We start from the raw sequence: 25,595 nt of genomic DNA on the forward strand, positions 1-25,595 counted from the left end.
CAGTCTTTCCTCGGTGCAGAGGATGAAGAAGACCCCAAGGTTAGCAGGAGGGGACAGACCACCGAGGATCAATTCCCCTCTCCCCGATCCTTAGGGGTACTGGATAGTGGGACCGCCAGGAGAAGAGAAGGAGACAGTTCACCACGGTCCTTGGGCGACTAGGATACCGAAGCCGAAGTAGAGGGTTTAAGAAATCCGAACAGCTTCTCCATTTTGTCCAGGCATGCTCGACGCCCTTTGGGGGTCATTTGATTGCTCCAGGCAGAGGATACACACCTCATGCAGATCCATGATGGACACGGTCCACAGGCACTGTGGGCACCATCGAAACCTGATATCGCCATCGAAAAAGAAAGGCTGGCGCATGGTCAATGACTGACGGGAACCATGGTGCAGAAGTCGGGAATCGACCGCGAAGAATGAAGGCAAAACAAGGGTACGTACCGAACGGAGGAACCGAACATGAAGGGGGAACCTGGCGCAGAAAAACCCCTGAAAAAGTTCGAAATCAATTTCAAGGATTGGCGCTCCACCACAGTGAGGCTACTGCATCACAGAAAAGGAGAGACTGAAGGGACGCGTGGATAGCAGCAGGCTGGGCTTGCTCAGTCTGCCAGTCAAAGTTTCTAGAAAGTTTCTAGAAACTTTGACAAAAGTTTTCTGTGCCAGGCTCCATTGGATAGTGTAACCCACATGTGAGGACTACCATCCTGCTTGTCCTAGGAGAATGCTAAAATTATGCAGGAGATGTTCAAGAAATTTTCTACGAAGCTTACCTCTAATAGTAACAGTAAATTGGCGGTCATTGTGGAGAAGGTCGAACAATTGGTGTCCATTGTGCAAGAAAATACAACCCAGATAACGGCAGAGACCCAGGTAGAGGTCCTTGAAATGTCTCTCATGGAGGCCTGGAAGAACACAGACATCTTGGAGAGAACAATCAGCTGGATGATACAGAAAATAGAGGTTATTGGAAAAGCATCAGCATCACTGGGCTCCCGGAACAGACTAAAGGCACAGATGCGGTATGGTTTTTCTCCACCTGGATTCTGGAGGTCCTGGGCCTGGATGTTAAAGGCGGTCACTTCAAGTTGGAGAGTGTTCACAGGGCTCTGGACTCACCCTACCCCATCAGGAGATAGGCCTCGTGCTGTAATTCTACAATTTCATAATTACACAAATAAAGTGCGCATATTAGAACAAGCCTGGTCGATGTCCATAATTACACACCAGCAGCATCGTGTCTTCTTCTTCCCGGATTATTTGCAGGTAGTCCAAAATGTAGAGTAGATGTGAAGCTGCTATTTACACTTTTGGATAATAGAAGGACCAGGGGGCATTCCATGAAGTTTGCAAGTAGCACATTTAAGACTAATCGAAGAAAATTCTTTTTCACTCAACGCACAATTAAGCTCTGGAATTTGTTGCCAGAGGATGTGGTTAATGCAGTTAGTGTAGCTGGGTTCAAAAAAGGTTTGGATGAGTTCTTGGAGGAGAAGTCCATTAACTGCTATTAATCAAGCTGACTTAGGGAATAGCCACTGCTATTAATTGCATCAGTAGCATGGGGTCTTCTTGGTGGTTGGGTAATTGCCAGGTTCTTGTGGCCTGGTTTGGCCTCTGTTGGAAACAGGATGCTGGGCTTGATGGACCCTTGCTCTGACCCAGCATAGCAATTTCTTATGTTCTTAAAAAGCAGGCATGCTTCGGGGAAGTGAGGAAGAGGCTGCAACAATGTGGGCTGCCATATGCATTGTTATTCCCGGCCCAGTTTAAGATTTCTTTTGAGAACCGTAATCATATCTTCAAAACAGTGGAGGATGCTTAGTGATTTTTGGCGGGGTTAAAGAATTATCCGTGGTTCCATCTTGCAGCAGTTAAATGGCCAGATACGCTTCATTATACACTGGATCATCAGTCAAATATTTAAACTTTAATAGTGGGCAATGTCATAGGTAGCAAATTGGTTGACCCCTGTGGATGCCATGCTGTGATGGACATTCTTTTTCACTGAACGTTATGTTTTTGTTTCTTTTCTTTTACTCTTATGTGTGGGGTTTATTTTTGGTTTGGAGCCTCAAATATTAGTGCAAAAGAAGTCATATCAAAGTTCTTGTCAGGGGAAAAAGGGTATTCTCAGGTTTGAACTGGGGTCTTCTTGATTCAGGGCTGGGGTTTTGAGCACTGAGCCACAAAATGGCTCAGACTGAGAACCTGCTGTGTGGCCCCGCCCCTGAGGATCCAGATCGGTTCTCAGGGGACTCAAAAGGACTGCTGGGAGATCTTTCAGGTGTTTTCAGCATTTAGACAGCAAGATAGCCATTACAAGGTGTGGGATACCGGAGGAAGCCCATGAGGTATCAACCAAGTGTGTACTTATGTGATATTGTATGGTCTGTGAAGCAAGAAGCCTTGACTACAAACTGTGTTACATTGTCTATTGGAAAGAAGTAACTGTGAAGAGACCTGGACTGTGTTTATGGACTGAGTATAAGCCTGTTCCTACTGAATTTCATTATTAAGTATACTTGCAGTGCTGTAAGATAGGAGCTGTTTATGTTCATATCTCTAATAAAACCACCTGCAAACATATTCCTGAGTCCGTGCGCTGCAGGGGCCCTCTGTGTCATTATTCATGCAGCAGATACTTTAGATTATTTTTCATCTCTTCAAAGAGAGTCTGATGCATGATAACGTGTGAGGAACTGCCACGCCATGACTGGGCCTGCAACTATGTGGCGTAGCTATAATACTGGGAAATAGTAAAACAGTGCATATTAACATGACATTACTTTTCTGAGCATCATTAGGTTGAAAATGCAATCCCAAACAGCCAGGCTTTTAACTCTTTTCTGACTTCTTAAAATCCACGTATTGCGCGCAGGCTGGAGACACACATCTATGTCCCGGCTTTGGCACGTGTAAGACTTTTAAAATTCACCTTTAAGTGCTTAAGTAGCCTCTATTGCATATTCCATATTTTATAAAAGTAAAAAGTACACATATATTTTCACTTTCATGTGCACATACACGTAAAAAAGCAGCGGGCTAGGGGTGTTTTGGGGCGGAGCTAACATTTATATGCATAAGTTGCTATTTGAAAAGACAATTATGCATGTAGATTTGCCAACTTATTCATAATTTTTCACCTGCTAATTATCTGGAGTAAGTGATATCAAACAAGTTTATTGAATACTATTGGCCGGGTAGGTCTGGGTATACTGGGGGGGGGGGGGGGGGGGGGGGGAGAGGAGGTTCCGGCTGAAGGAGGGTTTCAATGACCTGGAGAAGGACTGGGCGAATTGGTGTACTAATTGCTAAAACTGGTAATTGACTTGACACACATGTTCTAAAATATACTAACTTATGTGCGTAAATCCCAATAAACACAAGCAAGTCCTACTTTATTCTTACACAAAATGTATGCGTGTTTTCTTTTTAGAATAGATAGGAAAACAAAGTACATTCAATACTTTGATATACTTTCTTTCAATGCACTGCATATTTTCACACATATGCCTGCATACGTGCATAAGATGCAGGGTAGAGATATGCATATTTTATAAAACACGTGTATATCTTATATGCGGGTTATAAAATACTAGTGTAGAACTGCTTGCGGCCGTCGCATGCATTTGTTTGAAAATTATCCTGTTATTCAGGGGAAATGTGAAATTTCTGTTGGATTTTTTGACTCAGTTTTGTAGGTCACATAATATATCTTTCAAGGGTCAGTTTGGCTTACTTTATGGGGGCTGTTGAACCATGCGCTGCATGGAAAACACATGAGGGAGTCAGAGAGTTATCCTTTGGGCTGGTTTTGAAAAAAATCCCCTGGGCTGATATTTTCCTACAAGCAACCGATTTCTGCTGAGAAAGTCCACCTGAACATTTTTCTGCCCCACAATGTGCTACTGATAGATGCACGAGATTATCCTCTACCCAATGGAATAAAAGATTGGTTTTCCTGGACACTCTGAGGCCCCAAGTATTCCCCTGTTTGTTGACAAACTATCAAAGTCGTGTTGTCCAACAGAACTCTGATCAATTTCCCTTTCGCCAAAGGAAGAAACTGAAGCAGAACCAATCTTATCACTCTTGTCCAGCTGAACCAGAAGGCCAACTCTCAAGACCAGTGTGCTTGAGCTAAATGATCCAGACAGTGTTCTCACCAATCTGACAAACGTGCAACCATGAGGGTGGGTGTAGATTCACACTCTTCAACAAATTCTGGGGCATTATTCACCAAAACAGACTCTCCCTTTGCACAGGGGGGAGAGGAAAATGGCACTTATCTTAGGATTGAGGTGATCCATGAGATAGTAGAACAGCTTGCAGAGAATGCATATGAGCTCTGGTCCAGAGGACCATAAGAACATGCCATACTGGGTCAGACCAAGGGTCCATCAAGCCCAGCATCCTGTTTCCAACAGTGGCCAATCCAGGCCATAAGAACCTGGCAAGTACCCAAGATCCAAGGTGGTGGTCATGGAGCCCAGTAGTTGAAGATAGTTCATCAAACACAGATTCTCTCGCTACAGAAGGCTCCTAGAGTAGGAGACTATCTTGAGGATTCTCTCCAGAGTCAAAAAGATTCGACCCACCTTCATATCGAAATAAGACCCAGATATGCTAGAGTTTAAGAAAGAAGATTGCTCTTTGCAAAATTTATTACTTAGCACAAGCTTTCTAACAGCTGAACAGCTCTGTTGGAGGCTCTGATGCCTTCTTGATACAATTTGGACCTGATCAACCAATCATCTAGATAAAGGTGAAACATAATGTCTTCCTTTCTTAAATGTGCAGCTACTGCTACCATGACTTTGCTGAAGGTTTTGGGTGCCATGGCCAAACCAAACGAAAATGCCCTGAACTGAAAATGCTGGTTTAGAATGCAAAAGTGAAGAAATCTCCGATGGTTCTCTGTTATCAGGATATGGAAATACTCCTCTGAAATGTCTAGCCCTCCAATTCTAGAGCATAACCATGTTGAACATCATCTAAGATCCACTAGTCCAAAGTTACATGGATCCACTTCCAGTAAAACCCCTGTAAGCAGCCGCCTAAAAGTAACACCAGAGAATGAACCCATGTCACCTCATTGTTAAGCTCGTCTGGTCATTGTGATGGCAGGGGAGAAGAAAAACTGATACTTCACGCATATCCAGCATAGCTCTCTGCTTCAACGGCAGGGGAGAAGAAAAACTGATACTTCACGCATATCCAGCATAGCTCTCTGCATCAACGGCAGGGGAGAAGAAAAACTGATACTTCACGCATATCCAGCATAGCTCTCTGCTTCAATGGCAGGGGAGAAGAAAAAAGGATTCGCACTCACAAAGCGGGGAGTAGCTGGCTTGTTACGGCAGTTACTACCCCAAACCAAATAAGCCTGATACTTCACTTTCAATGCATTTCCAGCATAGCTCTCTGCTTTAACGGCAGGGGAGAAGAAAAACTGATACTTCACACATATCCAGCATAGGTCTCTGCTTCAACGGCAGGGGAGAAGAAAAACTGATACTTCACGCATATCCAGCATAGCTCTCTGCTTCAACGGCAGGGGAGAAGAAAAACTGATACTACACGCATATCCAGCATAGCTCCCTGCTTCAACGGCAGGGGAGAAGAAAAACAACCAATAAGGGCTGAATAACATATTCTGGGTAAAACAAATAAGCATGGGTGTAGCTTGCTTATTGCGGCGGTTACTACCCCTACTACCCCTAACTAATTAAGCTAGATATTTCACTTGGATGCAGCTCCATCACTGCTCTCTACATTAATGGTGGGGGTGGAAGGGAAATAGAACCAAAGAGCTAAGAGAAACAGATAAGTAGGAGATAAAAATGTGTGAAGCTTGCTGGGCAGACTGGATGGGCCGTTTGGTCTTCTTCTGCCGTCGTTTCTATGTTTCTATGGTGTTGGACTCTGGTCTAGGTCTCCAAGTTCCTCTAAAGGATGGGCTCCTGTTCTTAAACTTAAAAGGCTGAGAAGACAACTGCTTGATAAGTCTATACCTTCTGGAATCTTGAAACAGCCCCCTGCCCCTGCTGGAAAGATAAAAGGTTTGAACCTTTTCTTCAGGAAGCCTATTAAGCTTAGAATCTCCCAGGTTCTTAACCAACTGATTGAGATCCTCACCAAAGGGAAGCTTTCTTTTGAAAGGGAGCTTGCACAGACAGGACTTGTGCCAAGAATCTGCTGCCCAGTGTCTCAGTCATAAGAACTTCCTAGCCACCACTGCCAATACAATTGACTGAGAACATATTCTGATAAGATCATATGAAGCAACAGCAAGAAAAGTTGCTCTTAATTCCATATGAGCAGCCTCATAACCCTCCAGAAGCGTTTTAATTCAGCGAAGAAGCGCTTATGCCTCAAGACCACTACAAATTACAATGTATGCTGTCAGAGAAGATGACAACACATGCTTCAGTTGAATCTCAGTCTTTCTGTCCTGAAAGTCTTTAAGAGAAATACACCCATCCACTGGGATAGCAGTTCTTTTTATGACTGCCAAAACAAACATATCAACTCTGGGTGTGTGGAATAAATCTTGGAAAGCATCTTGCAGAAGTAGATACAATTTACCAAACAGCTTTACTCCCCTAAGCCCACTCAACGGAGATTTCCAATGTGCCATCAACATTTCTACTGCTTCAGCATGTAAAGGAAAGGCTTTGGCAGATTTATAGAGCCTTTTAATAATAGAACCCTATTCAGGAGCCTCTTCTGCTTTTTACTCTGATACTCTGAGAGCAGACACCACCTGATCAATGAAGGATGATGATACCTCATTTACATGGAAAAGGTGGATAACAAACATCCTCTCTTGAGAAGGATTTTCCCCTTCTTCCAAAGAAGCAATGCTGCCTATATCCAAAAAAAACTATCCTCCAACAGTGGCTTCTTGCATCTGGAGGAAAACTCATCCCTCGATTCTGGAGGCACCCAGGGTCTCTTAGGAGGCTCCAAGCCAGATCTAAGACCTGATCCCATTCCAGGATATCCTGAGGTCACAAGTATTTCTTTAAAACATTTTAGACTCTGCATACTCCATGGATCATAGTGGTTTACAAAATATACATATACAATAAAAGAAGAATTATGCATTCAAAAACATAACCATGTACAGTCAAATAAAAACAAGTACAAAAAACCACTGCAACAAGAACAAGAGAGCTAAGCCATGCTAATCCTCAAATGCCTTCCCTAATAGCCAGGTTTTCAAGGTCTTCTTAAAAACTTTTATGTCTGCAAGTGTTCTTAGATGTTCTGGCATAGAGTTCCACAGCATTGCGCCAGCCACTGAGAAAGCCTGATCCTTAACTTCCCTCAAGTGCACATGATATATAGCGGGAATGCTAAGGAGGCCTTTGAGACTGTAAGGTCCTAGAGGGTGTCTAGATACATAATGCGGCACCAAACCATGGAACTTTTGTATTCTGAATTATCTGTGAATTAATTTAAGAATCTTATACTGTACTCTCCCCTGAATAGGAAGCCAGTATAAATGCGGCCCACACAGGTATAATGTGGTCGTATTTTTTTCTGCTGTAGCATTCTGAAATAGCTGCAAGAGGCCGCAGTGTGGAGGCCAGGAAATCCAATAATAGGGAATAATAGTAATTGGTACCCGCAATGTGATTACAACATTGTACTCTATTAGGCCTCTGGGTAGCACAATAAGCCTAGAGGATATACCTCAAAAAAAAAAACCTCTGGAGAAAAAAAATCCTGAGGAAGCAAAACCAGGAGCTAAAGGAGCTTTTTTTGCTGCTCCTTGACTGGAGATATAACAGGGGATTACAAAATCTGGCTGTGCTGCCTCGCAGATATTATCTGATCTGAGACCACAGCACCTAAGTTGGTGGTTGTTCCCGCTGACATCGCCAAGTCAGACAAGTCCCGCGCCCCTACTAACTGGGCAGGAGACTGAAGAGGACTCTGTTCCCACAGCAGTCAACCCTGCCAAACCTTTATCAGAGATCTCTGAACCCTCCCCCGGAATTTCCCTGGTTTTTTTTGTTTTGTTTTTTTTAAGACAAACTGTGCACAAAGCACTGGCACTAGTGGAAGCACATCTGCAGCTGCAGGATGAACAGCAACAGCCCTGCTCCTTTTCCATGGGAGCGCAGAGCCGGGGAAAGTATAAAATTGGGCAACTGCAGAAAAATTCACCCCGACAGAGCAAAAAAAAAAAAAAAAAGACCCCTAAATCAACATCATTGCTTCAACAACCAAGGTATCAAACTGTCTCAAAGAAGTTACTTTCAGCTTCAGCTTCTGCTCTCAAACTTTTTTTTCAATTATAAAAAGAAAGCCAAAGAGAGCAAGAGGAAGAGGGGAGGCAAACTCAGAGGATCCTTAGCCCCACTGAATTTCCTGGTTTTTTGGGATTTTTTTTTTTTTTTTAGGCTGCCAAGCAAAAAATCCCTCAGTCTCAACCAAAAACCCATTCTGGAGCTGGGAACCTTTTCAGCAGGGCAAGCTACCTTGGCACTAGAAACCAGGAGCCTGGCCCTTAGAATTCAGAGGGGTGGGCTGCAGGGGTGGCAGAGGGGAGCCCCTACCTTATCAAAAACCTCAAAGGCTAGGTTTGAAAACCCAAAAAGAAAATCCTACTGCACCACCAGTATTGTCCTATCTCTGCTGCAGGCAGAGAATACTGGAATTTTTTCTGGACCGCCCGCAAGTAGCTGTGACGCTGTCACAGAGAAATCAGTGCTCTCTGCCTCCATCTGCTGGTAGGGGTAAACAGCCTACTTGTCTGGGCTGGTATAGCAGGACAGTAAAGAAATGGGTTGTTTTTTTTAACCACATAAATCTAATTGGTTGAAAATTCCCACTGCCGCCATCCAGCTAAAATCTGTCTGTACAAAATGACGAAAGCAATCCTATCAGCATTCTTTGCCAGCGGCAGTGGTGAGAGCAGGAGGGCTCTGATGTTCCTTCTTGCCTGTAATGGCCCAGTTCCTTTGGCCCGGTATGAGGAGAGTGGGTGGGCTCTTTTGCCATGGGAGGGTTGTGTGTGAATGTATGTGTGTATATGTGTGTGTGAATGTGTGTGTGTATATGTGTGTGTATGTGTGTGTGTATATGTGTGTGTATGTGTGTGTGTGTGTGTGTATGTGTGTGTGTGTGTGTGTGTGTGTGTGTGTGTGTATGTGTGTGTGTGTGTATGTGTGTGTGTGTGTGAGTGTGTGTGTGTGTGTGTGTGTATGTGTGTGTGTGTGTGTGTGTGTGTGTGTGTGGAGAATGGTGCTTTTGAGAGGGGATGCATTGAAAAGGGCGGGGGGGGGAATTCAGATTTTGACAGTGATAAGGATTATTGGGAAGAGGACACTTTCATTGGGGTTTTGTAGGGGGAAGGGAAGAGGAAATCCTCTGTGCTGATTGGCCCAAAGTAAAGGGATAGTTAGCACAAAGGTACGGAGACACATTTTGCTGCGCCCTTGGTGAAACTGTTGCCTAGCACGTTAAGACCAATTTTTTACTTTACCACAAGTTTTATTTCATAGCCCCCCCCCCCCTACATGTTAATATTGCTTAAATGCTGCAATGAAACATCTTCCCTCTTTTCCGTCCTTTCCCTAAATCTCCTTTTATGAGTTTTCAACTGATGGCTTGCACAAACATTAAAGAGAAAATTATTATTTAACCAAAAAAAAAAAAAAAAAAGAAAAGAAAATGAGAGGAATACCAGTCGGAAGGACCGCAGCACCGAAAGCCCTTCCACACCTTGTAAGCCCAGTTCCATTAAACTGAGGGACACAATAAAGCCATCAAAGATATTCCAGCCCTCTTGGAAGTAATAGTAGGGGTCCATGGCTATAAGCTTCAAAACCATTTCAGCTGTGAAGATCCCTGTGAAAACCTGAAAGAGAAAGAAAGGGAGGATTAGCTCAGAAGGGTTGAGGTCCCAGCTGGAAATCTGACTTCCAGCTTTCAGCCTGTATAAGGGGAGCTGAGACAAGGGACAGCTCCCATCGCTGACTAACAGGAAGAAGGGTGGCCCCAGCAGTCCCCTGCATCCTTAACTCAAAGGAGGATCTTGGAGAAATTCAGCTACAGTTAAACCCTGCAGTTAAGGACATGGTCACAGATTTTCGAAACGGGCCAAGTCCAGTCACTCATGGCCCTTCCCTGCTGTGTTTTATTTGCAGCTCCATTGCTCCTCTACGGCCAGATCCAGTGTTGTTACATACCGTGTTTCCCCGAAAATAAGACAGTGTCTTATATTAATTTTTGCTACCAAAGATGCACTAGGCCTTATTTTCAGGGGATGTCTTATTTTTCCATGAAGAAGAATTCACAGTGGCGTAGATTTTAAGAAAGTGCACCTTCGCGTACTTTTGTTGGCGCACCAGGCGCAAACAAAAGTACGCTTGATTTTAGTAGATACGCGCGTAGCCGCGCGTATCAGCTAAAATCCAGGATCGGCGCCGTTCCCTCCAAGGCCGCACCGAAATCGGAGCGGCCTCGGAGGGAACTCGCTTTCACCCTCCCCTCACCTTCCCCTCCCTTCCTCTATCTAACCCCCCCCCCCCTATCTAGACCCCCCCTACCTTTGTCGGGAGAAGTAAATCCCTGCGCGCCAGCGGGCCACTAGCGCGCCGAGACGCGACCTGGGGGCGGTTCCGGAGGGCGCGGCCATGCCCCCGGACCGCCCCGGGCCCCGGGCCGAAACCACGCCCCTGGGCCCACCCCCAAAACGTGCGTCCCGCCCCCAAAACACCGCGCAGATCCGACACGCCCCCCTCGAAAAACCCCGGGACTTACGCGGGAATCACAGATGCATGCTCTGGTGTTCTGTGCGACGGGCATGCTCTCAAATAAAAACTTTGCTGGGTCTTACTTTCGGGGGAGGTCTTATTTTCGGGGAAACAGGGTAGATGAAAATACTTCATGGGTCCCTTCCAAGAAATGTTTTCAGTGAGTCAAGAACTGTAGTACAAGAGCAGGCTTTGGCATCCAGATTATCACTTGGAATTTTGGAAATTATGTAAGACACGGCTTTTCCGAAAGCTTTCACCTGATATAAATTATGTATTTTGTCTAATTATAACTGATGTCTCTCTTATGACGACTTTATGTTTACTTGTAGACTATGCTATAGCCTCATCTGGGAGAAGTAGTTTATAAATTTAAAAAAATACATACATATTTAAAAACTCCCTAGTAAGGTAAAAAATATCCAAATTCTTCCTCATCCAATGGCCTGCTTAATAATTTGAGGTGCATGAATTTCATTATCCTTTCCTGTGTACTTATATCGCCAATAAATGTTGGCACAGTTAAGAACACAGATACAGTAATTATTTAACTGGCACGTGGGCACACTTTGGCGCACATGCATCAGTGCATGCCCAGACACATGGCCATTTTATAACTTGCGTGCAGATGACCAGTTTCAGCAGTTCATCCACCGGTTCACCCAATTAAGAATTAGGTCCTCCAAACCCCCCTGGTTTAATAGCCTGCACTCACCCCCAGACCCTTTAAACCCCCCTCCAAAGCAGCTGGTTTTTTTTTGTTTTGGTTTTGTTTTTTACAGCTTAAACCTCCGCCATAGAAGTAAATTTATGCAGCAGTAGACTGGGCATGTGCCAGGGAGCCTAAACATTTATGCACATATCTCACAGCCATGCCCCACCCTGACCACGCCCCTTTTTGAAATCTACATGCACATCTAGGTGGCTGCACATGAGCCCAACTTGTGCACGCATCTCCCGATTTTGGTGCGCGAGGGTTTTTTTTTTTAAACTTTCAAAGAACTCTGCGTAGCCCCTTATATGAGTGTATATGGCTGCACAGAGAGTTACCAAAGTATTTTACAACCTGCGCGCATCAGATACTCACAAATTATAAAATATGCATGTGTCTATCCTCTAACATATGCTCGTATGTTCGGTTAGAGCAACTGCCTGCAATGTACTGAAAGCGTGTACTTTTCCTACCTATTTTGTAAGCATACGCATGCATATTTTATGCATGAAAAAAATATAACTGCCACACTTTCCCTGATTTATATGTGGAAGTTGGTATATTTTAAAACGTGTGTTTTTGTAATCACTAGTTTGCCGATACCTCCAACAATTCACTCTGTCCTCCAGGTACAGAGAAGGGAGACCAAAATGATAAAGGGGATGGAACAACTCCCCTATGAGGAAATACTAAAGTGGTTAGGGCTGTTCAGCTTGGAGAAGAGATGGCTGAGGGGGATATGATAGAGGTGTTTAAAATCATGAGAGGTCTAGAATGGGTTAATGTGAATTGGTTATTTACTCTTTCTGATAATAGAAGGACTAGAGGGCACTCCATGAAGTTAGCAAGTAGCACATTTAAAACTAATTGGCGAAAGTTCTTTTTCACTCAACGCACAATTAAACTCTGGAATTTGATTACCAGAGGATGTGGTTAGAGCAATTAGCGTAGCTGGGTTTAAAAAACGTTTGGATAAGTTCTTGGAGATGTCCATTACCTGCTATAAATTAAGTTGACTTAGAAAATAGCCAATGCTATTACTAGCAACAGTAACAGGGAATAGACTTTTGGGCCGATACAGTACAGTGCACTCTGATGGAGCGCACTGTTAACCCGCCATTGGACGCGCGTTTTCCCTTACCCCTTATTCAGTAAGGGGTCAAAAACGCGCGTCCAATCCCCCGAACCTAATAGCGCCCGCAACATGCAAATGCATGTTGATGGCCCTATTAGGTATTCCTGCACGATTCAGAAAACAAAATGTGCAGCCAAGCCGCACATTTTGCTTTCAGAAATTAGCGCCTACCCAAAGGTAGGCGCTAATTTCTTCGGGCACCGGGAAAGTGCACAGAAAAGCAGTAAAAACTGCTTTTCTGTGCACCCTCCGACTTAATATCATGGCGATATTAAGTCGGAGGTCCCGAAACTTTCCAAAAGTAAAAAAAAAGAAATTAAAAAAAAAAAAAAAATTTGAAGTTGGCCCGCGGCTGTCGGGTCGAAAACTGGACGCTCAATGTTGCCGGTGTCCAGTTTCTGAGCCCGTGGCTGTCAGCGGGCTCGAGAACAGACGCCGACCAAATTGAGCATCGCCTGTCAAACCCTCTGACAGCCACCGCTCTGGTCCAAAAGGAGGCGCTAGGGATGCTCTAGTGGTCCCTAGCGCCTCCTTTTACCTGGTTTTACCGCCGGGCCTAATTAGCATAGTGAATCGCACGCACAGGAGAGTGGCTCTCCCGCGGACTTTACTGAATCAGCCCGTTAGTTCTTTGGGTACTTGCCAGGTTCTTATGGCCTGGGTTGGCCACTGTTGGAAACAGGATGCTGGGCTTGATGGACCCTTGTGTCTGACTCAGTATGGCATGTTCTTATGTAGCCCTTCACCCTGAACTCCCTTCAGTTCACCCAGACCTCCCACCCAACCCATAGTAGACAACATATGAGTCTAGTTAATTAGCAGGAGTAAAACAGCGCAAACAAGTTGCCAAATGTACTCGCACAAATCTCTTATCAAATAACCTATGTGCATAACTCTTAGCCCCTCCTCGGAATGCCCTTTATTTGCACATGCAAATGTGTGCACAAAACCAAAAATAGGCGTGTATGTTTGTGTTTCTAAAATAGCATGCATGTTAGTACAAGCTATTTATGCGCATATACAGTAACTTCATGCACGCAATTCCTTTGAAAAATTCATCCCTAAAAGCCTCTGCAGGTAAATTTTTTTTAATACTATCAGGACACTTACCTCCTATGCATGCTAATGGAGGTATCAGAATAGCTGTACTACACTTACATGATATAAAATCACCAATGCAAAAAAGTGTATTGGACATATATGAATTCAATTATATAGGCTAGCTTTGGGGCCACTATGGCCATTTATGCAAATAAGAGCATTTTATATGCATAAATGGCATGTTATAAGATTGCCTGCAAAATGCTATTTCGTGCTTACCTTTTCCCCAGACTGTGCAGAGACACTCGGGGGAAGGGGGGGGGGGGGCAGATTCTGAGTAGGGTTAGGATTTATGAAGTTCATTTTGATTTTCAAAAGTATGCATGTAAATTCTTTCAGACAAACTGCACAAATTAGTAGATGTAACTTGTGTGGGGAGTTTGGCAACATAATTTTCAAAGTGAATTTGCACATGTACATTTGCTTTGAAAATTGGTATACCAATACATTTATACTTAAAAACTATAAATACTTGGCTATCACACAATTGCTTAAAACTAAACACAGCAAAAACAGAACTGATTTTTCTATCCACCGTCCCTGATTCTTCATGTCGTCCTCCAGCCAACTTCTCATTTGAAAACCACACAATTCCAATAAACTCTGCAGAAATTTAGGTGATCTAATCGATTCAAAGCTATCAATGTCCACTAATATCTCTGCTCTTGTCAAAAAATCCTTTTATAAACTACAACTACTTATAAAGTTAAAACCACTCCTTTACCCCTCTGACTTACACTCAGTTGTATAGGCATTAATATTATCAGGTTTAAGACTACTGTAATTCCTTGTTTCTAGGCCTCCCTGCTTCATCTATCCGCTCTCTTAAACTCATTCAAAACTCGGCCGCTCGCATAGGGGTAGATTTTAAAAGCAGTGTGCGACGTACACGTGTGCGCGCTACCTGGCGCGCACACTTGTACGCCCGATTTTATAACATGCGCGCGCATGTTTTAAAATCCGGGGTCGGGGCGCACAAGGGGGTGCACAATTCTGTACCTTGCACGCGCCAAGCCTGCTCCGAGCCGCGCAGCCTTGTCCCTTTCCCTTACCCCCCACCTTCCCTTCCCCTACCTCCCCCGCCCTTTCCCCACTACCTTTTTAGATGTTTTGATTTTGTTTCAAAACTTACTTCAGCCCTGTTTGCAAGCCCTGGGACTTACACGCGTCCCGGGGCTTTATGTGTGTCGCCGGGCCTTTTTAAAATAGGCCCAACGCGTGTAATCCTTTTAAAATCCGGCCCACAATCTATAACATTCCTCACAGAGAACATATTACACCTGCTTTTTCTAACCCTTCACTGGCTCCCCCTATTCTATAGTATCCAATATAAAGTTCTTGTCATCATACACAACCTAATATATAATCCATCATCCATTTGGTTATATACAATGTTAAGACCATCAACCCTTGCATCAATTAGGATCAATGGACAAATGTACTCTCTAAGTACCCACAGGAAAGATGGCTAGACTGGACCTGACTCCTAGGCCCAATTTTGTGGAATTCACTTCCAGAACACATCTTCCTCATCTCAAATTCTAAACAACTTAAAGTCCTCAAGACATATTTTTGTAGTCTTGCCTATAGCAAGATTTTTAATACTTTCCTGTGTTATATAATGTTCAATTTTATAAGTTTTAACATTTTTACCTGTTTTTATTTTTTATTTTTTTATTGATTTTTGTATTTTTGTTAGTAATGAACAACTTTTATGTACATACGCCTTTTCTGTAAACCACTTAGATCTGTAACCCAACTGTATAGCTGGTATATAAGAATTTAAAAATACAAAAATATATAATTCCTGTACGTACCCGGATCAGTCCAGACAGTGGGTTGAGCCTCCTTTCCAGCAGGTGGAGACAGACTAAAATTTGCAGGATGCCCTTTATCAGGTCAGAGCCTATCCTCTCACCCTTCAGTATTCGTCTGTCTCCCAGCAGGTGCAGCATCTCCACTTCGGTTCTCTGCTGTAGGCTTGTCAGCCTCTTTATTCTCTTTAGGTTCAAGCAAGTACTTCTTTTGGTTCTTGTTTTTAAAAAAAAAAAATATATAGAAAGTGAATCTCTGAAGGAATTTTTGCCTTCTTTAGTGACTTTTTGTGTGGGAGACGTCCGTCTCCCAGCTCTTGCCCGGCTCAGGGGGGGCTTGTCCCCTTTTGCAGGAGGGGGTTCCCTGCATAGTCCTGAGTCCGTGGACGCTTCCAGGTGTGGGGACCGACGCTCTCTGGGCCTCGTTCCCCCCTCTGGCTGCCGAGAGGGTTTTGAACCCGCTGCTGCGCTCAGTAAAATAAAAAAAAAAGGAGTTTCAAAGTTTTAACTTTCAATAAGTTGCAGGTACTCACCTACCTCTAACTTATCTGCAGCAGTTGACCAGCTTTTTTAACTTTTTCTGGTCAGTATAGGATTAGAACCGGCAGTCAGAGAAGCAGAAGGCAGCAGGTTCCCGCCTGCTCTCTCCTGCTGTGCAGGCTGTCAATCAAGCTTTGTTTTTTCAGCTTTTTTTTTCCTCAGCCACGGCTTAGCTATGTCCTGGCTGACAGCTTGCGTTTCTTGTGGGCTGTCCTCCTTGCGTTTTTCGCGGCAAGGCCTCTGCACTGCTTGTCTGCCGGGTGGGGAAGGTCCCTCCTCGGCAGGACAAGCAAATTTAGCCCGGGGCTCCACTCCTCCCGGCATGGCTAGGCCTTTCCCGGGTCGGCAGAGCCCGGGAATGGCCGCCATCTTGGATTTTTCGTCGGGGCCGATTTCAGTGCTCCCTGGGGCTGGGGGGCCGGATTTTTACAATTTAACCCCCGATTTGGCCACCGCGGGTTCCCAGGAGGGGGGTCCTGACCTTCCCTCGCCCCCCCTCTCCCCCCCCCCCCCGGTAAATCCAGGGTCCCTTTTTCCGCGGATTTCGTCCTCCTCATGCACAAATCTTATTTAGCTAGCCTGCATGAGATGGATGAAAGCCCCCCCCTTGCCCCCCCCCCGTCTAAAATCCCTCGCTCAGCGCCGTTGACCTCTGGACCGGCTGCGGAGCCTCAGGGACCAGTTCGGGTGCGGGTGGTCCCGAGGGTGCCCCCCTCCTCCCCTCCCCCGGTGTCTCCTGGGTCCTCCGACCCCGCTCCTTCCTCGGATTCGGCAGCTGCCCCCACCCTAGAGGGGGATGACCCCAGAGCCCTCCGTCTTTATCGTAAGGAGGAGCTAGAGCCCCTCCTCCCTTTTGTTTTGGAGGAGCTGGGTCTGGAAAGTCCCTCCGTGGATAATCTCATGGCCTCACTTCCTAAGGATATGAACCCGGTTTTGGGAGGGCTCCGGCCTCGGCCTTTCCCTTCCACCCCTTGCTTAAGCTCCTTATCCTACGGGAATGGGAGGCTCCTGAGGGTTCGCTCCGGGTGGGGCGTGCGATGGATAAGCTCTATCCCCTCCCGGAAGAGGGCTTAGAGCTGTTGCGATATCCATCAGTGGATTCTTGTGTTTCTGCAGTGGCCAAGCACACCACGATCCCGGTGGAAGGTTCCACGGCCCTAAAGGATTCGCAAGATCGTAAGCTGGAGGGTCACCTGAAGCGCATCTTCGACGTCCTGGCCCTCGGGGTTCGGGCGTCTTGCTGTAGCAGCCTCATGATGCGAGCAGGCCTCCAGTGGGTCCAACAGTTACTCTGCGCCCGGGAGCTTCCGCCAGGTGAGGCAGAACAGGCCGAGCATCTGGAGGCAGTCACTGCTTACATATCGGACGCCCTCTACGATCTGGTCCGTGTCCAGGCGAAGGCGATGGTTTCAGCAGTGGCTGCCCGGAGGCTCCTTTGGCTTCGCCACTGGTCGGCTGATCAGTCCTCGAAGACCCGGCTGGGCACGCTTCCCTTCAAAGGTAAGATGCTCTTTGGCGAGGACCTCGACAAGCTTATGGTCTCCTTGGCTGACAACAAGGTCCATAAACTTCCAGAGGACCGCCCTAAGGCTTCTCGGTCCTTCGCGGCCTCTCGCTTTCGCTTCAGGGGTCAGCGTCGCTTCGCTTCTCGAGGGCGGGGCGGTACTCCTAGGGGGTCTTCTCGTGCGCAGTCCTGGTCGCAGTCCTTTCATGGCAGGCGGCCCTTTCGCGAGGGCCAGCTCGTGCGTACCCCCGCTAAACCTGCCACACAATGAAGTTCAGCCAGCCCATCCCTCGGTCCCTTCCCTCGGCGGACGCCTCTCCCTGTTTTTCGAGGAATGGGTCAAAATCACTTTGGATCAGTGGGTCCTCGACATTATCAGAGACTGGTACGCTTTCGACCTCGTCAGGGAACTTCCAGATCTCTTTCTGTTCTCACCTTGCGGCCGGGCCAAGAGGGACGCAGTGGTCCAGACTCTAAAAATTCTGGATCTGGGGGCGGTGGTCCCAGTCCCAGAAAGGGAAATTGGCGCCGGCCAGTATTCTATTTACTTCACCGTGCCCAAAAAGGACGGGTCCTTCCGCCCAATCCTGGACCTCAAGAGGGTCAATCGGGCCCTCAAGATCCCCCACTTTCGCATGGAAACCCTGCGGGCGGTCATTGCGGTGGTCCGTCCAGGAGAGTTCCTTGCTTCCCTCGATCTCGCAGAAGCATATTTTCATATCCCCATCCACCACGACTACCAGATGTTTCTCCGATTCCACATCCTCAACCAGGACTTCCAGTTTCGAGCTCTCCCCTTCGGTCTCGCGACCGCTCCTCGCACCTTCATGAAGGTAATGGTAGTAGTGGCTGCGGCCTTGCGCCGGGAAGGGATTCTCATCCATCTATCTGGACGATTGGCTCATCAGGGCCAAATCGGAGACCTCTTGCCAGCGAGCGGTGGATCGAGTCCTGGAGCTCCTTGCCTCTCTCGGGTAGATAGTGAACTTTTCCGAGAGCAAGCTTCAGCCCTCCCAGGAGTTGGAATTTCTGGGAGCACACTTCGACACCCGAGTAGGCAAGGTTTTCTTACCTCGGGCGTGAGCCCTCAAACTGATCGGTCAGGTTCAGAATTTGATTGCGCTATCTTCACCAACGGCCCGGGATTATCTCCAAGTCCATGGCTTCTACCATTGATCTGGTCCCCTGGGCTTTTGCTCATATGCGTCCATTACAGAAAGCTTTGCTATCTCGTTGGCAACCAGTGTCAGAGCAGTTCCACGTAGTCCTTCCCTTCTTGGAGTCTACTGCCAACGAATTACAGTGGTGGCTGTCCCTTCCTCATCTCCTACAAGGGATGCCTCTTCAAGCTCCACAGTGGACGATAGTAACCACGGACGCCAGCTTGTTGGGCTGGGGTGCGGTCTGCCTATCTCAGTCCACCCAGGGGACATGGTCCCAGACTCGGTCGCGCTGGCACATCAATCGACTGGAAACTTTGGCGGTCCGCCTGGCCCTTCAGGAGTTCCTTCCTCTGATCCGCGACAAGGCGGTACGAGGCCTGTCCGACAACTCCACCACAGTCGCCTACATCAATCGCCAAGGGGGTACTCGCAGTCCCCTGGTAGCCTTAGAAGCCAGCCACCTACTCGCTTGGGCGGAGCGTCACCTACAGTGCCTTGCGGCCTCTCACATCGCCGGAAAAGACAATGTTCAAGCCGACTTCCTCGGCCGGCAGTCGCTCGATCCAGGAGAATGGGAACTCTCGGACGCGGCCATGGCTCTGATAGTGGACAGGTGGGGTCCTCCTCATCTCGACCTCATGGCGACTCTGCGCAATGCCAAAGCCAATCGGTTCTTCAGCCGCTGGAGGGAACACGGCGCAGAGGGCTTGGACGCTCTGGCTCTCCCTTGGCCGGCAGACGTGCTTCTGTACGTGTTCCCCCCGTGGCCTCTAGTAGGGAAAGTTCTCAGGAGAATCGAACTCCACCAGGGTCCGGTGATTCTCGTCGCTCCCGAGTGGCTGCGACGGCCGTGGTTCGCAGATCTCATCAATCTAGCGGTGGACGGGCCCCTGCGCCTCAGTCATCTCCCTCATCTCCTCCGGCAGGGGCCTGTATTTTTCGACCAGGCCGATCGCTTCTGTCTAGCGGCCTGACTTTTGAACGGCGTCGCCTGAGGTGCAAAGGTTATAGGGAGGAGGTCATCTCCACTCTGCTGCGAGCCCGGAAGCAGTCGACTTCTCTGGCCTATGTGTGCATCTGGAAGGTCTTTGAGTCCGCATGTACGGAGGTGGGCGTACCGGCGTGCTCCGCCTCACTTCCTTTGGTTCTTTCTTTCCTTCAGAAGGGTCTCTCTAAGGGTCTCTCCTTCAGTTCCTTACGCGTTCAAGTCTCTGCGCTTGGCTCTCTCCTGGGTCGGGTGGATGGTCATGCCTTGGCTGCTCATCCGGACGTCATTCGTTTCCTGAGGGGCGTCAGACACCTCCGCCCTCCCTCTCGGGCCACGTGTCCATCTTGGATTCTCAACCTCGTCCTTCGTGCTCTCTGTGCGGCTCCCTTTGAGCCTCTTCGCCACGCTACACTTAAGGATCTTACTCTTAAGACTGTCTTTCTAGTCTCTATCTCCTCTGCTCTTCGTATTTCCGGGCTTCAGGTGCTCTTCGTATTTCCGGGCTTCAGGTTCCTTCCTTCTTGCCTAAGGTTGTCTCCGCTTTTCACGTCAACCAGTCGGTGGAACTCCCCGCATTCTCTCCAGAGGAGATTGCGGGTACGGCTGGGGGCGACCTCCGTCGACTGGATGTCAAGCGAGTCTTGCTTCGTTATCTTCAAGTCACCAATGACTTTCGGACCATCTCTTCTTCCTTTGGAGTGGACCCAACCGGGGTAAACAGGCTTCTAAGACCATGATTGCGCGGTGGTTGAAGGAAGCCATTTCCTCGGCATATCTTTGTCAGGGTCGTCCTCTTCCTCAGGGTCTGAAAGCCCATTCTCTGCATTCTCAGCTACTTCTTGGGCGGAGAGTCAGTCTGTCTCTCCGCAGGAGATTTGCAGGGCTGCCACTTGGACGTCTCTGCATACTTTTGCTCGGCACTACCGTCTGGATGTACACACTCCGGTGTTCAGTTCCTTTGGGCGGCACGTGCTTCGAGCGGGACTGTCTCGGTCCCACCCAGTTTAGGGAAGCTTTGGTACATCCCACTGTCTGGAATGATCTGGGTACGTACAGGAAAGGAAAATTAGTTCTTACCTGTTAATTTTCGTTCCTGTAGTACCACGGATCAGTCCAGACGCCCTTCCCTGTCTGTCTTCTGTCCTCTCGAAGCTTGTTTTCTTGCAGGTCTGGAGATTTCATATTTTCCTTGGTGCAAGATTACTGAGCATTTATACCGGAAGCCTTGGTGGTTATTTTATACTAAGTTTATGCAAGAGCGTATAGGTATACTATGCTTCTACATTAATCTATGGTTGCTCCGTTGAGCTTATGGTTACTTGCTTGATCCTATTCTTGGTTTTATTGTTTTTTGCTTTGACATACGTTATACTGAAGGGTGAGAGGATAGGCTCTGTCCTGATACAGGGCATCCTGCAAGTTTTAGTCTGTCTCCACCTGCTGGAAAGGAGGCTCAACCCACTGTCTGGACTGATCCGTGGTACTACAGGAACGAAAATTAACAGGTAAGAACTAATTTTCCTATAAATAGCGGATCCATATAAGAGCCCGTAGAATTCTGCAGCTGTTACAAAATTACCCGACCCAAAAAATCTTTAGCCTTCAAATACCACCAAGTATTTCAAAAGTATACACAGCAATGTAATCATTAGTGCTCCCATTATTTAAAAAATATACTTACATTGAGTAATTATGACATTACAGGCCAAACAGAACAACCAGATACAATGAGCATATGAGGTAATTTGTGACTCTCCTGGCCAATATGGCTGCTTCCAAAAGGGAAGAAGAATTGTAGGGGAGCAGTTTAATTACATCAAAAATAAAATTTGGAGTATTAATCTTTGTCAAGTATACTTCTGAAATACTAGAGAATGTACAAAGGAGAATTTTCTTTTAAGGAACATTATATAGTTATTGTTAGAATGGAAAGAAGCGTAGTAAAACCTCTCACCAAGTTTCCCACATATAACACATGTTCAAACGGTTTTGTTATGGGATAGTGCTCCATAGCCATGAACAGGGTATTCAGAACAATGCAGATGGTGATGGCCAGGTCTACAAAGGGATCCATGACAATCGAGTTCACAATCTCCTTCAGCCTCAGCCACATAGGGCAGCACTCCCAGATCAAGAAGGTGTTTGCAAACTTGTACCAGCAAGGGGGGCATTTCCTCTGTGATTCTTCCAGTTCTGCAGTCAAAAATAGACACATTAATTTCCACGGTCTCTCAGCCTCTAACCTAACAAGCACCCTTAAAAAAGCCTGACTAGGGCTACTGCACATTCACATTGGGATTAAGGAGTGGGACACAACCCTATATTTCTCTACACCATTTGCAGTTCATTTAGATTTACCAAATGCATTTGTCCTTGTTAAGTTTAACTTTGCCCATGTGCCTAAAGTTATTTTTTTGCAGTGTACTCAGCATGATACAATTTATATGGCTGCTTATAGCTTCTTCTACATTAATAGCAGGGGTCCCATCACTGACCCATGTCAAGTCAATCCAAGGGGAACATGTGCCATTAATTATGACCTGGTCTCTTGCATTCACTCAGATAGTTCTTTGCACACTCACGGACCTAGTCTCTGAACTCCATTTTCCATAGCTTGGAAGTCAGATTTCCATAAAGTGTCATATTAAAAAACAAAGCTTTAACAAAACCTGGATAAGCTTCAAAAACCATATTTCTTAAATCAGTTTTACTGCCAACAGTCCCAAAAAGCCCAGTAAGGCCAATGTAGCAGGACTTGTGGTTCCAGAACAATTCACCTCTTAAAAAATTATTTTCTCAGCAAGCTCCTTTGCTGGTTTTCTTTGGTTATTCATATACTTAAAAGAAACTTTTGGGGTTAATTTGTCATCTTTAGCAATGTTTAATAGTTAATTTTATCTCTTCTGATAACTCTCATATTCTTTATATTTTTTTAGGGTTTCTTTTTTTCCTGATTTTAGACACCCTTTCTTTTCAGATTTTTGTCTTAACCTAAGCACATATTTACCTTTTTGCTGTTATACTTTGGGGTAGATTTTACAAATTTGCGCACACGCAAACAAGAGTACGCGGGATTTTAATAGATATGCGCGTAGCCGCGCGTATCTGTTAAAATCCGGGATCGGCGTGCACAAGGCTGTGCAAAATTGGCAGCCTGCATGTGCCGAGCCACGCAGCCTGCCTCGGAGGGAACTTTCCTTCCACCCCCCCCCCCCGCACCTTCCCCTCCCTTCCCCTACCTAACCAATCCCACCAGCCCTATCTGAACCCCCCTACCTTTGTTGAACAAGTTACGCCTGCCTTGGGCAGGCGTAACTTGCGCGCATCGGGCCGGCCGCCGGCGCGCAATTCCCAGGCCCGGGAGCCGTTTTGGAGGCCTCGGCCATGCCCCCGAAATGGCCCCGGGCCGGAACCACGCCCGCACCCCCTCCCCCCAACGACCCACCGCCGCGACACGCACCAAGACACGCTCCCCCCCCCCCCCCAGGAAAGCCCCGGGGCTTGCGCGCGCCGCCGAGCCTACTCAACATAGGCTCGGCGCGCGCAGGGGGAACTTCGGGCAGGTTTTCGGGGGGTACACACGTACCGCTTTGCAAATCTGGCCCTTTGTCTCCAATGGGTACACAAACATCTTGGTAATTTTGCTAAATACTTTTAAAATACCTACTATTTTCTTGGGGCTGGCCCAGTGGCAGTGCTGCATGCTGTCATGCGGGAGACCTGAGTCTGATTTTTAAGCCCAGGCAGCAGGAGGGAGTCATTGCTGGGTGGTGACACTTGACCTCTAGGCTTAGGGGGGTCCCATTAACAGAGTTCTGGAAGGAGCTGTGCTCCTGTGGCCCCTGGTCAATCGCCGTCACTGCAATGGCTGGGTTAGATGGGAAGGGGACTTACAAAATGGATAGCTGTGGATGAAGACTCACGGAGCCCTAACCACAGGAGAAAGCCCAAAGGAGAAGGAAGAGACTACTGGGACAAAAACAAAAAAATCAATCATCATCATTGGTATCTTCACAGTGATTTCTGCAACCCGGTTTATCTGTGACCTAACAAGCCGCTTATAAGCTTAAAGCTGGCCTTTTAGCTGTGGCTACCAACCATGGCTTATGTGACTGACAATGGTTGATCAATCTAACGAAGAAGGAACTTGTGTGACCTTATAAGTTCATGTACAGCATCATCTTCATCAAATAAAAAGCAACACAGCCTGTGAAGAATCTCTAGCATCAATATGGGTAAAAACAGAATCTGACAAAATAAATTCAGACACATTTTGCCTACCTTCAACCAGAGTGTTAGTCAAAACAGTCAGCACGCTGTTGGCCCGATCCTTTCGCCCAAAGGACGCGTTCAGCTGATCCATGGAGACCAGAAGTGACCCCGAAAGCTTCTTCCTTATCTCCACCTCTGTTGTAGGCTGCAAACAGCAACAATGTGAGTTTGTGAATTACTCGTACTTTGCCTTCAGAACCCTCAGAAGGAGCAGAAATAGGATGAGGGATGAACAGCAAGTACAGAGGGGCAAACATGAAGGTCTCGCTGCCTTGCTAAGAGCTGGCTTGCATCTGAATTCACCGCAACACCTGCTCCCTAAGAGTGCAGTCACTTCATATGACCCAGGTTTTTCTTGTGGTGTCTTGTTCGGATGTCTGTTCAACTGAAACTAGCTGAAAAACAAATTAGCTACTCAAAACACCACCAGTTTACCAAATGAAAGCTAGAGATGTCAAATTGTAAGTCTTTTTTTTTTTTTGTTTATTTACAGAAGTCTACATACAAGTGATAGGCAGCTTAAATTCCAGAAAGACCGAAGTGGAAGGAATCACACGAGGTCATCTTGTCCATCCCCCCCCCCGATTCCAGCCAGGCTCCACCACACCTAATCCACCCCGGACAGGTGAGTCTGACCTGCTCTCAAAACCCTTCAATGGCAGATTCCAACACTTCTCCAGCAAACTTGTTCCACTTCTCCCCCTGCCCTCCTAGATAGAAAGTTCTTCCTGGTGTGTGTAACTTCAGTTTCCCCTGCTGGAATTTAAGCCCATCACTTTGGGTTTTGGCTAACTAGGACTTATACCTTCAGCCCACGTACATTTACTATCTGTAGATATTTGCCACAGACATATTTCTTGTGAATACATACCTTCTCTGTTTACTATACTCGAGGACTAGAGTGGCCTATTCTTGATACAGATAACTGTTATCCAGTCTTGAAGGGACTGCTGGAGGTTTTTCAGGGATGTTACTGGAGACTGGCTGGTTTTGCTGGAGACTCGGGTATAATATGCGATGAAGACTCCAGCAAAATGCCGGGAGCTTAGAGAATATGCAGTCTCCTGCCATGTGCTGCCAGGGACAGTTAATGGTGGTCAATCCAGTGATTTACCATCCAATATGGGTTAGCCCAGATCTGGTTAACTGCACTGCTGAAGAGCAAAACTGGCTTTCAGAGCTGCTACTAGATAGCACTGCTGGAGAACCACATCCCATGATATCCTCAGATACTGGGCTACACATGCACCATGCCAGGAGGAGATACCCATGCCAGGTTAGAAAGAGAAAGAAAACTCACCAACACGCTCAACTAACATGCTAAGGATCCTAGAGAGGGTAGTATTTAAAGCTCAAGATAACTGAGGAGAGATCGCAAGAACTTGCTGAGGAAAAAGGGAGACTGGAAGAATTTAGGCTGCAAGAAGCCAAAACAGTCTGGAATTTACAATCAAGACAGAGCAATTGTGTTATTTGCTGAGCAACTGTCATTTAGGATACTATAGCTGAATCAAAGTAAGAGACTTGTTTTCATATGAAGAGATGTTAATTTGGCTTGTCCACTTTGGCCTCTTCCAAAGTGCCGTGT

General features: G+C 46.6%; 1 protein-coding gene across 1 annotated transcript in view; it reads right to left on the bottom strand.

The window, feature by feature from the left end:
* The window catches only part of SCN8A (sodium voltage-gated channel alpha subunit 8), a 415,106-nt gene that overhangs the window by 154,284 nt on the left and 235,227 nt on the right, over positions 1 to 25,595 (bottom strand). Inside the window, exons 13-15 of the mRNA XM_029594973.1 lie at positions 24,017 to 24,152; positions 21,690 to 21,928; positions 9,707 to 9,880 (exon numbers count right to left, since the gene is read on the bottom strand). Of these exons, the coding sequence (XP_029450833.1) occupies positions 9,707 to 9,880; positions 21,690 to 21,928; positions 24,017 to 24,152 (549 nt within the window). The remainder of the gene's footprint in view (positions 1 to 9,706; positions 9,881 to 21,689; positions 21,929 to 24,016; positions 24,153 to 25,595) is intronic.

This window comes from Rhinatrema bivittatum, chromosome 3 (genome assembly GCF_901001135.1).
Source record: "Rhinatrema bivittatum chromosome 3, aRhiBiv1.1, whole genome shotgun sequence".
Lineage (NCBI taxonomy): Eukaryota > Metazoa > Chordata > Amphibia > Gymnophiona > Rhinatrematidae > Rhinatrema > Rhinatrema bivittatum.